Below are 14,067 nucleotides of genomic sequence, written 5' to 3'. Positions count from 1 at the left end.
CAATACAACACCCAGTGCTCATCACAAGTGCCCTCCTTAGATGTGGTCCATATACACTATGGAGTATTATGCCTCCATCAGAAAGGATGAATACCCAACTTTTGTAGCAACATGGACGGGACTGGAAGAGATTCTGCTGACTGAAATAAGTCAAGCAGAGAGAGTCAATTATCATATGGTTTCACTTATGTGTGGAGCATAACAAATAGCATGGAGGATAAGGGGAGATGGAGAGAAGGGAGTTGGGGGAAATTGGAAGGGGAGGTGAACCATGAGAGATTATGGACTCTGAAAAACAATCTGAGGGTTTTGAAGGGGCGGGGGGTGGAAGATTGGGGGAACCAGGTGGTGGGTGTTAGAGAGGGCACGGATTGCATGGAGCACTGGGTGTGGTGCAAAAACAATGAACACTGTTACGCTGAAAAGAAATAAAAAATTAAAAAACAAAAAAACAAAAAAACCTTTGGAAAACAGTAACTAATAGTCTGAATAAATGAACATTATCAAATATTTTTGTCAAGTCAATAAAACAGTAGAATTAAAAAAAAAAAACAAACCCCAAAAAACCCCAAGTGCCCTCCTTAATCTCCATCACTTACTTCGCCCATTCCCCCACTCATGTTCCGTCTGGTGATCATCAATCAGTGTGTTGTTCTCCATAGTTGTTCTGTTTCTTGGTTGTCTCTCTCTTTTTTAGCTTTGCTCATTTGTTTTGCTTCTTAAATCCACATACAAATGAAATCATATGGTATTTGTCTTCCTCTGACCGACTTATTTCACTCAGCATAATACCCTCTAGTTCCATTCAGGACATTCTAAATGGCAAGATTTCATTCTTATTTATGATTAATATTCAATTGTATGTATATATCACATCTTTTTCTAGTCATCTATTGATGCATTTTGGATTGCTTCCATAGTTTGATTATTATAAAGAATGCTGCTATAAACATAGTGGTACATGTGTCACTTTGTATGGTCTTTTTTGGGTAAATATCCAGTAGTGCCATTACTTGAAGGTAGGTTTGTTCTATATTTAAATTTTTGAGGAATCTCTATACTGTTTTCCACAGTGCATGCACCAGCTTACATTCCAACCAAGGGTTCAGGAGGTTCCTTTTTCTCCACGACCTCACTCATGTTTTCTTCTCGTGCTTGATTTTAGCCATTCTGACAAATGTGAGGTGATATCTCATTGTGGTTTTGGTTTGCATTTCTCTGAAGAGCCATGATTTGAGCATCTTTTCTGTATCTATTGAGATCTTTATGTCTTCTTTGGAGAAATGTCTGTTCATGTCTTCTGTCCATTTTAAAAATTTGACTATCTGGGGTTTTTGCATATTGTATGTATAAGATCTTTACATATTTTGAGTACTAACCCTTTATTAAATAGGTCATTTATAAATCGTCTCCTATTCTTTAGGCTTTCTTTTTGTTTTGAGTAACAGTTTTTTTCCCCTAAAAACTGTTCCAAAGTTACTTTATTATCTTTTAACTTTTTAATTATTTAAAAATTTTAATCCCAGTATAGCTAACATACAGTGTTATACTAGTTTCAGATGTATGATATACTGATTCAACACTTCCATCATCACAAATTTACTCTTTGTTTGCTATCACCTATGTAACCCCCCCCACCACCACCATCCTTCTTATGGTATGAGTCAGCAGAGAGAGGCTTGGGAGATTCTCATATTATGTGTCCCTACCTTTGTAGCCCAGTTCTGACTTTAGACTGTCATTTGGTAGCACATTTGCAGTCTATAGAGTGTAGGCGCTAAACTGACCCTCTGCATCATGCTGAAATCACTACTAGATCAGTAATCAGACTATAGCTGCCCCTCTAAAACCGTCATGTATCCTGTAGTCTGTGCATTTCACAGTTACTCTTTGCCAGACTTCTGCTCTGTCCAGGCTCACTGAGGCAGGAGGAACAGGTTATAAGTCCCTGTGAGCCCTTGCCTTTGTAGGTGACTTCAGATGCTTGTTTTATAATGTAAGTGAAAGCTTCTTTCATTGATGTGCTATTGTAGCTTATTTCAGACCTGGTTGTGCAGACTCTGGGAACCACTGTGCATGGAAATGTGGTTTGCTGGGAAGGTGGGCTCTATGTAAATGCAGAAATGAGAGGATGAATGACTGCTGCTCAGAAGGGTCAGGGGATGGGTTCCCTGAGGTGCCCTTAGAAACTGGATGCTTGCTTTGGGGAGGGAGACATTTCCTTCCCCCTCCCCACAGTGTTCTTCCAACTGTTTTGGAATGAAATGGAGATGATAGGGAGTAACAGGAGAAAAAAACCAAAGCTAAAGTACCTACATATGGAGGTCCAATAATGAAATTGAGACGCAAAGAAGTGATCATGTCAGGCAGGGTTTAAACTTCTATACAAAGACAAGAAATGTACGAGGAATTGGCAGGATAAAGAAAACAGGTGTTTGGGGGCTTTAGTTAGGAGGAATTCTAAATGGAATTCTTTTTGTTATGTCCAGTTAGCCACTATACAGCACATCACTGGTTTTTGATGTAGTAGTGTTCAGTGATTTGTTAATTGTATATAACACCCACTGCTCATCATAACATGTGCCCTCCTTAGTACTAATCACCTGGCAACCCCATCCCCATACCCTTCTTCCCTCTGAAACCCTCAGATTATTTCCTGGAGTCCACAGTCTCTTATGATTCATCTCCCTCTCTGATTTCTTCCCCTTCAGTTTTCCCTCCTTTCCCCTATGATCCTCCATGCTATTCCTTATATTACATATAGAGGTGAAACTATTTGATAATTGTCTTTCTCTGCTTGACTTACTCACTTAGCATAATTCCCTCCAGTTACATCCATGTTGCTGCAAATGGTAGTTATTCATCCTTTTTGATGGTTGATAATATTCCACTGTATGCATACACCACATCTCCTTTATCCATTCGTCTGTTGAAGGGCATCTTGGTTCCTTCTACAGTGTGGCTATTGTGGACATTGCTGCCATGAACATTGGAGTGCATGTGCCCCTTCTTTTCACTACATCTGTTTCTTTGGGGTAAATACCTAGTAGGGCAATTGCTGGGTCTTAGAGTAGCTCTATTTTTAACATCTTGAGGAAACTCCACACTGTTTGCCAAAGTGGCTATACCAGCTTCCATCCCACCAACAGTGGGAGAGTTCCCTTTTCTCCACATCCTCAGAAACATTTGTTGTTTCTTGTCTTGTTAATTTTTGTCATTCAAACTGTGTAAGGTGGTATCTCATTGTGGTTTTGCTTTGTATTTCTCTGATGCCGAGTGATGTTGAACATTTTTGCATGTGTCTGTTAGCCATTTGAATATCTTCTTTGGAGAAGTGTCTGTTGGTGTCTTCTGCCCAGTTTTTGACATGATTATCTGTTTTTTGGAGGTTGAGTTTGAGAAGTTCTTTATAGATCTTGGATATCTGCCTTTTGTCTGTAATGTCTTTTGCAAGTACCTTCTCTCTTTCCGTGGGTTGCCTCTTAGTTTTGTTGACTGTTTCCTTTGCTGTAGAAGACTTTTATCTTGATGAAATCCAAATAATTCATTTTTGCTTTTGTTTCCCTTGCCTTTAGAGATGTGTCTTGCAAGAAGCTTCTGTGACCCATGACCCATTTACTGCCTATGTTCTCCTCTAGGATTTTGGTGGGTTCCTGTTTCACATTAAGATCTTTCATCCAGGGTCGCCTGGGTGGCTCAGTGGGTTGAGCCTCTGCCTTTGGCTCAGGTCATGATCTCAGGGTCCTAGAACCGAGCCCCACATCGGTCTCTCTGCCCACCAGGGAGCCTGCTTCCCTCTCTCTCTCTCTCTCTCTCTCTCTCTGCCTGCCTCTCTGCCTACTTGTGATCTCTGTCTGTCAAATAAATAAATAAAATCTTTAAAAAAAGATCTTGGATCCAGTTTGAGTTTATCTTTGTATATGGTATGATAGAATGATCCAGTTTCATTCTTCTGCATGTGGTTGTCTAATTTTCCCAGCACCATTTATTGAAGAGACTGTTTTTTTCCCCATTGGATATTCTTTCCTGATCTGTCAAAAATTAGTTGACCCTTGAGTTGAGGGTCCATTTCTGGGCTCTCTATTCTTTTCCATTGACCCTGGTGTCTGTTTTTTGCTGTCTTGATGATTATAACTTTGTAATAGAGCTTGAAGTCAGACACTTTGGTTTTCTCTTTCAATAGTCCCCTGGTGATTCAATTTGGGGTCTTCTCTGGTTCCTTACAAATTTTAGGATTGTTTGTTGCAGCTTCTTGAAAAGTGCCAGTGGTATTTTGATAGGGATTGCATTGAAAGTGTAGATTGCTCTGGGAAGCATGGACATTTTCACAATGTTTATTCTTCCTGTCCATGAGCATGGAATGTTTTTCCACCTCTTTGTGTCTTCCTCAATTTCTTTTCTAGGTGTTCTATTGTTTCTTTATCTATCTATATAGATCCTTTTTCTCTTTGGGTAAGTAAAGATACCTCTGGGTATCTCATGGTTTTTGGGTGCTATTGTAAATGGAATCAATTCCCTAATTTCTTTTTCTTCTGTCTCATTGTTAGTGTATAGAAATGCATGTTATTTCTGTGCTTTGATTTTTGTATCTTGCCACATTATTGAATTGCTGTATGAGTTCTAGTAATTTTGGGGATTGAGACTATTAGGTTTTCCACATAAAGAATCATGTCATCTGGGAAGAGAGTTTGACTTCTTCTTCGCCAATCTAAGTGTATTTTATTTCTTTTTGTTGTCTGATTGCTGAGGTTAGGACTTCTACTACTATGTTGAACAAAGGTGGTGAGAGTGGTCATCCCTATTGTGTTCTTGACCTTAAGAGAAAAGCTCTCAGTTTTTCCCCATTGAGAATGAATGAGTGAAAAGCTGTGTGCTTTTCATAGATGGCTTTTATGAAATTGAGGTGTATTCCCTCTATCCCTATATTTTAAAGAGTTTGAGTCAGGAAAGGATGATGTATTTTGTCAAATGCTTTTTCTGCATCAATTGAGAGAATTATATGGTTGTCTCTTTGATAATGTGCTCTATCACATTTTTGATTTGACAATGTTAAACCACCCTTGCCTCCCAGGAATAAATCCCACCTAGTTGTGATGGATAATCCTTTTAGTGTACTGTTGGAACCTATTAGCTAGGATCTTATTGGGTATTTTGGCATCCATGTTCATCAGGGATATTGGTCTGTAATTCTCCTTTTTCATGGGGTCTTTGCCTGGTTTTGGGATCACGGTAATGCTGGCCTCATAGAATGAGTTTGAGAGTTTTCCTTCCATTTTTATTTTTTGAAATAGCTTCAGTAGAATAGATATTATTTTGTATCTGAATGTTTGGTAGAATTCCCCTGGGAAGCCATCAAGCCCTGGACTTTTGTTTTTTGGGAAATTTTTGTTTGTTTGTTTGTTTGTTTTTAACTGTCCCAGTTTCCTTGATGGTTATTTGTCAGTTCAGATTGTCTATTTCTTCCTGTTTCAGTCTTGGTAGTTTGTAAGTCCAGGGATGCATCCATTTCTTCCAAATTGTCAAGTTTTTGTCATATAGCTGCTGGTAATAAGTTCTAATAATTGTCTCTATTCCTTTGGTATTGGTCATGATCTCTCCCCTTTCATTCATGATTTTATTAATTTGGGTTCTTTCTCTTTGCTTTTGGATAAGTCTGGCCAGAGGTTTATTGATCTTATTAATTCTTTCACAGAACCAGCTTCTAGTTTTGTTGAGCTGTTCTACTCTTTTTCTGGTTTCTATTTCATTGATTTCTGCTCTAATCTTTATTTTTTCTCTTCTCCTGCTTGGTTTAGGCTTTATTTGCTGTTCTTTCTCTAGGTCCTTTAGGTGTAAGGTGGGCTTGTGCATGTGGGATTTTTCTACATTTTTGAGAGAGGCTTGGATGGCTATGTATTTCCCCCTTAGGACTGCCTATGCCGTATCCCTTAGGTTTTGGACAGGTATGTTTTGACTCTCATTGGCTTGCATGAATTTTTTAAGTTCTTCTTTAATTTCTTGTTTACCCAATCATTCTTTACCAGGATGTTCTTTACCTCCCAAGTGTTTGTGTTCCTTCCAAATTTTTTCTTGTGGTTGAATTCCAGTTTCAAAGCATTGTGGTTTAATAACATGCAGGGAATAACCTCTGTCTTTTGGTATTGGTTGAGACCTGATTTGTGACCCAGAGAAAGTTCCACGTCCACCTGGGAAGAATGTGTATTCTGTTGTTTTAAGGGAGAATGCTCTGTATATTTCTAAGAAGTCTACTGGTCCAATGTGTCTTTCACAGGTCTTCTTTGTTCATCTTCTGCTTGATGATCTATCTACTGCTGAGAATGGAGTGTTGACATATCCTACTATTAATATATTATTATCAATATCTTATTTTGGTTATTAATTGTTTTATATAAATGGCTGCTCCCATACTGGGGGCCTAGATATTTATATTTGTTAGATCTTCTTGTTGGATAGACCCTTTAAGTATAATATAGGGTCCCTCAATGTCTCTTATTACTGTCTGTGTTTAAAGTCTAATTTGTCTGAAATGAGGATTGCTACCCCAGCTTTCTTCTGAGGTCTATTAGCAAGGTTCTCCATCTCCTCACTTTCAATCTGGAGGTGTCTTTAGGTTCAAAATGAGTCTCTTGTAGACAGCGTATGGATGGTTCCTGTTTTTTTACTCCATCTGCTTCCTTGTTTCATTTGCTAGGAGCATTTAACCCATTTATATTTAGAGTGACTATTGAAAGATATGAATTTAGTGCCATTGCATTGCCTGTAAAATCCCTCTTTCCATAGATTTTTTGTTTCTTTCTGGTTTGTGTGACTCTTGGGGTTTCTCTTCATTTACAGAATCCCCCTTAATATTTGAGGACTGGCTTGGTGGTCACATATTCTTTCAGTTTCTGCTTGTCCTGGAAGTGCTTTAGCTCTCATCCATTCTGAATGACATCCTAGCTGGATAAAGTATTCTTAGTTGCATATTCATTTCATTTAGTACCCTGAATATATCTTGCCAGCACTTTCTGACTCACCAGGTGTCTGTGGATAGATCTAATGTTCTTTTGATGTTACTCCCTGTAGGGACCCTCCTTTCCCTAGGTTTTCTCAGGATTTTTTCCTTGGTTGTACAATTTTCAAGCCTCACTATTATACTTTCAGGTGTTGAGCTATATTCATTGATTTTGGGAGAGGTTCTCTCAGCCTCTTGGACTCAAGTGCTTTTTTGCTCCCCCAGAATAGGGGAGTTTTCAGCTATGATTTGCTCAAATATACCGTATAGCACCCTCTTTCTCTCTCTCTCTCCACCCTCTTATGGATCCCAATATTTCTGATATTGGAACTTTTCATGGCACCATTAATCTCTGCAATCCTTTTCTCATGTGTTACTAGAAGCCTGTCTCTGTTTTCTTCCACTTTCTTCTATCAGCTTGTCTTCTATATCACTAATTTTTTTTCTGCCTCATTTACTCTGGCTGTTAGAGTATCCAGTTTAGACTGTAACTCATTCATAGCATTTTTAAGTTTGGCCTGATTAGATCTCATTTCTAACCTTAGAAATTCTATATTGTCACTAATGCTTCTTTCAAGTCTAGTTGTTGATGTCATGCTTGCTCTCCAGAATTCTATCTCTGACATTTTGCTTATATCCATATCCATTAGTTCTGTGGCAGATGACATTGTCTCTGTTTCTTTTCTTGGTTGAGAGTTCCACCTCCTAGACATTCTCTCAAGGGATGGTTGGGAGAATGATCAGAGTCCAAAATATCAACCAGGACCTAAGCAAGACGCACCCTAGGAAAATCCAGAGTGGTTGGAAACCATCAACAAAAACAAAGCCAAAAGGAAATACATAATAAAATTCATAAAATTAAAAAAAAATTTTTAAAGGAGAGGTGATGTGAAGGTAGGCTATAATCTTTCAGTGTGGACAAAGCAACATATTTCAGTTGTCTCTGGGTGTATTTTGGTCTGTTTTTTTGAGGACACGACTTCCCAAAACTACAAGGAAAGTAAAACGTGTGTCTGTGTGTGTGTGTGTGTGTGTGTGTAAAACTGGATAGGGAAAAAAGGACTACAATAAAGCATATATCTATACAGAAATACAGGTATGAAAAAGTACAAGTTAAAGAGCTACTATGAAATATAAGTTTATATAATAAACATCTGAAATGAGAAAAAGGTAAAAGAAAAACAGAGAAAAAGCATTAAAAAAAGAATAGAAAGAAAAAGAGAACTGTATCTGGAAAAAAAAAAAATCCAGGAGGCAATGTCTGCAGCTCAGCTGGATCTCAATATACTATTTTTCTCTGGCACTAGAATTTTATAGTCTTATGGGGTCCATAGGGTTGTCATGCCCTTGTTCTTCCAGCCTGTCTTATCGGATAGCGGCCTGCTCTGCTGTTCTCAGGCAACCCTGGTTGGGGGGAATTGCCTTGGCCCTGTTGGAGTGGTGAGGGAAGATGAATGGGCTCAGTGGAAACAGATCTTATGTGTGGCTTTTGTCCTCTGGTGGCTTTCCATGCCTCTTCCAAGGGTCAGAGCAAAAATGGCTGTACCCAACCTCTGCTGGATAGCAGAGAAATCACAGTCTGTTCTCTTCACTAAACCCTCCAGTACAAACAGTTTCCATTTCTATATGTGCCACAGAAAGCTACAACCTACCACTGTGCATGCCCACAGTAACTCTCTCAGGTTGAACCAGGGCCCTGGGAGTGTCCCTGCCTTTTATGCTTCTAAATCTTTGAGCAGTTGTGGGCTCCTGCATGCACACCTGCAGCTCCTGGATTCTAGCTGGGCACTGCTCTTAAGCCCTTTCCCAGCCACCACCACTCTGTGAGTTTTTGTCCAGTCCCGGCACAGGCTCCTGGTATTTCAGGCTGCCCAAGAGAAGAGATTCTCAACTGGCCTGACTTGCAGTTTATGGCGATCTGAGCTGAGACCCTTCCTGGCAATGCTGACCAGAAACTGCATCCTAGCTCCACTGTTAAGGCATTCTGCTACTCTGGGAAGCACCTTTGGTTCTGAGGCTTCTCAATCACCCCTTTAACTCTGTGACTCCTCATATCCTGAGACCATAATGCTCTACCTAGAATTCTGCCTTTTCATCTCCAGAACCCCTTTCAGAGAGGGATGTTGTTCCCTAGAGCAGATTTCCAAGGTTCTGCTTTTGCACTCTGGTGTTATATCCTTTCCAGGAGTCAGCTTCTGGAGGCTCCCTCCCCCTTCTGTTTATCTTCTGATATTTCCCTGAGGATTCACAACTCTGCATGTCCTACGTTGCAAAAAGCAGTCACTTTTCTAGAGATCCAAATATATATTCTTACATCTCAGGCTGATTACGTGGGTGTTCAGAATGGTTTGGTAGATATTCAACTAAATTCAGGGACCAGCTGAAATGGGTCCCTTACTCCTCTGTCATCTTTGATTTGAGGGATTTAAAGTAACAATTTGGGTATAACTGTCAGGATGTGGTTGGAACCTAATGGAGAGCAGGAAATTTGTCACCGTCAGGGATAAACAGTAATAAAAAACTATTTTTTTACTGGCATACATGAAGCATCACTATGGTGTCAACATAGATCCCAGGTCTTCATCATTTCTGATGGAATCATAGAACTCCATTGTATAAATGGACCATATCTTCTTTGCCCATTCATCTTTTGAAGGGCATCTTGGCTCTTTCCACAGTTTGACAACTGTGGCCATTGCTGCTTTGAACATTGGGTTACAGATGACCCTTCTTTTCAGTCCATCTGTATCTTTGGGGTAAGTACCCCATAGTACAATTGAAGGGTCATAGGATAGCTCTGTTTTTAATTTCTTAAGGAATCTTTCTTATGGAGATTACTTAAGATTTTCCAAAGTGTTCATACCAACTTGTGTTCCACTAACTTGTATCAACATGGATGTGACTGGAGGATATTATGCTGAGTGAAATAAGCCAAGCAGAGAGAGTCAATTGTCTTATGGTTTCACTTACTTGTGGAGCATAAGGAATAACACAGAGGATATTGGGAGAAGGAGAGAAGTGACGTGGAGGAATTGGAGGGGGAGAAAAACCATGAGAGACTGTGGAATCTGAGAAACAAACTGAGGGTTTTGGGGGGAGGGTTGGTGAGCATGGTCATGGGTATTAAGGAGAGCATGTATTGAATGAAGCAATGGCTGTGGTCCATAAACAATGAATCTTGGAACACTGAAAAAATAAGATAAATTTTTTTAAAAAGATATACCTCAGGTCTTGATTTCAAGTGGGATATTGCTATTAGCAATACAAAGAGAACCTGACCATGTGCATGATCTCCCCTGGCTGCCATTTCCAGCCTCCACATGCTGTCTCTACAGCAAGATCACTTGGCATGAGCATGACCAGCTCAGGGCTCAAGGCCCTGGGGATGCCGGTTAGCTGTCAGGATAGGGAACAGTAGAGTTCTTATGCATATGTGTCCAGTCCAAGACACAAACACATTTACCAACACTGGGTTACGTGTTGGGAAAACCTTCCAAAATCAGAAACATTTCTGTGAAGATGGCATTGTCAAAGCTCCAGCCTCCATGGGAAAATACACTATTTGTGACAACACATATACACAGAAACCCAGATCCATACCCCAGAACACACTTATGTGCAAACTGAGCTAGAGTTAAGATCGAAGGGCTACAATGTCAGATTCAGTTGTTCTGGGATATTTATTTTTATTACTCCTAATTCAGAATTGTATGACAGTTCATAATGAGACAGCTATTTGTAAAGTAGAGACGTATGGAGATGTTTAATAATTAATATACATTGTATTTATTCTTTACATTTCCTTGTGGTGAATCTAAGTAAGCTCCACAGACATGGCATTTCTTGTGAAATAGAGGGCACTTCCTATATTTTTATAGTATTGAAATATATGGGGCTTTTGGTGAATGTGAGATATAAAAGCATTGATCAGTTGATGCCTGGATCGAAGAATTTACAAAATAGTATGAAGAGAGGGTCTAATGTCTTTTACCCTTTGGAACTTTTGCTGCACTATTGTAGGTAAAAGAGACTCTAAAGCAGGGCTTCTGTCATGTTCTGTTCAGATACGATACTGTGCTCAAGAGTCATTTGTAATGAACAGGGTGGCTCACGGACACAAACAACAACTCGCAGGCCTCACTTTGGTGCTCGTCTGGCTATGCCCAAACTCGCTTGTCAGCACCACCTGCTTGTGGCCATAGATGCTCCCACTGTCACTGGCAGCTATGCATCACGTCCTCAATGTCGGGACAGGAAGGTTACCTAAAATCACTGTCACACTGGTGTTGTCACACTAGGGCCCGATATCTGAGTGGATTTATCAGGACTGATGTTAATAGGCTTTTCTCTGAGCTAAAAGTCTGTTTTTCCCAGAGTTGCCCAACTACTTCTATGAAAAAGCTGTGATACAGTCAGCCAGTGGACCTCGTAATAGAGCCATGGTCACAATGCAAGAAAAAGTGATATGCCTCCAATGGTTTGCTAGGAAAAAATGCTAGCATTTCTCTAGCAAACTGTTGGAGGCATATCACTTATTAGTATTAGTATTTCTTATCATCTTTTAGTCATTTGTATTCTTATTTTCCCTATGACTTTATGGTATGTGTGTGTCTTCTTGCAAAAAGGAATGAAAGAGTGTTCCCAAATGAGGGGGGAATATGAAAAATGTCTGAAGTTTCTTAAAATGAAATATGATGCAGATGATCTAGGCGAATCTCTGAAGGCTTCATGAACCCATGAACTTGGATTTTGAGCACCCACTTGCATTAAAGCATCAGGTAAGAAAATTCCCTTCAGAGATGTTACAGGAAATTTTGGATGACATGGGGAGAACACAATCCTCTTAAAATCTCTGACAGTCAAAATCTTCCATCAAAGGGTCTTCCCCGCCCAATCATCTGGAGTCCTGTCCCCTACAAAGCACCTTCTTCATTGCCCCTGTCACATCCTTATTCCGCAGTGTATATATGACAGGGTTGACCATGGGGGTGATGATGGTGTAGAACAGAGAAACAAACTTGCCCTGATCCTGGGAGTAGTTGTTGCTGGGCTGGAGGTAAGCATAGATGGCCGTGCCATAAAACAGGGAGACCACTGTGATGTGGGACCCACATGTGCCAAACGCTTTCCTCTGCCCTGCAGATGACTTTATTCTTAAGACCGCCCTGACGATCTGACCATAGGAGAAGATGATTAACGTCACAGGTATGAGGAGAATGACCACACCAACAAAGAAGAGTACAGACTCATTCACAGTGGTGTCTACACAGGCAAGCTTGAGCAGGGGGGGGACCTCACAAAAGAAGTGGTCTATTTTATTTCTCCCACAGAGTGGTATGAGGAAGATAAGCACTGTCTCCAGTGAGGAGTTGGCAAAACCAATGAACCATGATGCAGAAGCCATGAGGGCACAGAGACGGGGGTGCATGGTCACCGTGTACTGCAGGGGCTTGCAGATGGCTGCATAGCGGTCAAATGCCATGACACCTAACAGAATGCATTCTGTACCTCCCAAACCTAGCGAGAGGAACAGCTGAACTACACAGCCACCAAATGAGATAGACTTGTCTGTTGTCCTGAGATGAACCAGGAGCTGAGGGACAGTGCTGGTCGTGTAACACAGGTCCAGAAAGCTTAGGTTGGAGAGGAAAAAGTACATGGGAGTCTGAAGATTTGGGTCCAGGTGGGACAAGGCAATGATGGTGGTGTTTCCCAGCAGAGTGAACAGATAGAAGATTAGAAGAACCACAAAGAGGACTAGCTCCAGTTGAGGTCGGTCAGAGAAACCGAACAGTATAAACCCAGTGAAAGAGCTGCCATTCTTCTGTTCCATCCTCTGTTAGCACATGTTTCCTGTTAGAACCAAGCATTTAGCAATTTTTAAAATATTAAAAAAAAATAAATGGTTGGAGGGTCTATCGTGTTGCAAGACATGGCCCTCAGATTTGGTCAGTAACTATATGAATAAATAATGTACTCATTTATATTGACATAGGTCATACCAATACAGTTCCACATTATCACAAAAGTATGTCATTTATATTTAGTATAAGAAAAGTGAAAAAATGGACCTTGTGCTTGCATAAGTCAGAGGTATAAAAGGCCTTTTGTTCTGAGCTTGAAAGGATAAATAAGTAAGTATAAACTGTACTTTATAAAGTATAAACATACTGTGAGTATAAACATACATTTTAGCGAGAACAGGGATGAGGGGAAAAGAGGGAGAATCAGAAAGAAACAGAAGGAGATGCGGAGAGAAGGAAAGACATTATTGTAAATATGTATCTCATGATTCACAGCTGGATTTGCACACAGCTGTATTTGCACACACCTCACATGCAATAGATTATAATAGAACATAGTCTTGAAAATGCATTCAGATATAGGAGTTTAAGATGTAGAATGTACTAATATGAAGAATTCAATCACATCCAAAATATACTAAGGGTTCTGAATATAAACATTGTGTCAGAATTACTTCTGTAAGATATTTATGGAAGCCACTTGTTTGAATTTTTGTTTCCTTATAGTAGTAAAACAACCAAATACTCAAATCAGAGAGAAGTTGAAAACACCACCACTCTCTTACAGTCCTTAATTTGTCCTAAAGATGCTTAAAATCACCATAGCAGTTTATCAGGAACTCTGAAAATTCCTTGACCCTGAATTGTTAGCTGGAATCAGAGCTCTAAAATCTGGTGGCCACAACTTTCTTCTCCTTCTGAAGATTTCTGTTTCATACATTATCAACTAGAGTTCCCAAAACTCCTATATAATTACGTAGATAAATACATAGAGATATAGTCAGGAACATTCCCAAAGCAAAGACTGGTCAAAGTGCTATAAAGGAAACCTTAACTAGTACAAAGAAAGCCATAAACGAAAGGATAGTTTGGTGTTATACAAAATCTCAGACATCTGTTAACATTAGGTTAATCACCTTTCTGGAAGCTCCCTTGAAAGGTTAGTGACACTGGACTCAGTACATTGCCAGCTCTAAGGTTAGTCCAATGACTCCTACCTCTTTCATCTGCTTAGTACTGAAGAAGCATAGTTCTATACCAACCAAAGAG

General features: G+C 39.8%; 1 protein-coding gene across 1 annotated transcript; it reads right to left on the bottom strand.

The window, feature by feature from the left end:
• Positions 1 to 11,888: 11,888 nt before the first annotated feature.
• On the bottom strand, positions 11,889 to 12,827 carry LOC116587599 (putative olfactory receptor 2B8). Its single transcript, XM_032338222.1, has one exon. It carries the CDS (start codon positions 12,825 to 12,827, stop codon positions 11,889 to 11,891), a length of 939 nt encoding a protein of 312 aa, XP_032194113.1.
• Positions 12,828 to 14,067: the final 1,240 nt, after the last annotated feature.

This window comes from Mustela erminea, chromosome 4, assembly GCF_009829155.1.
Source record: "Mustela erminea isolate mMusErm1 chromosome 4, mMusErm1.Pri, whole genome shotgun sequence".
Classification (NCBI taxonomy): Eukaryota; Metazoa; Chordata; class Mammalia; order Carnivora; family Mustelidae; genus Mustela; species Mustela erminea.
The sequence above is the reverse complement of the archived record's forward strand: the minus strand, read 5'-3'. Positions and strand labels throughout refer to the sequence as shown.

Bases quoted from the DNA above. Each gene is read 5' to 3' on its own strand.
- LOC116587599 (XM_032338222.1), bottom strand. From the start codon at position 12,827: ATGGAACAGAAGAATGGCAGCTCTTTCACTGGGTTTATACTGTTCGGT.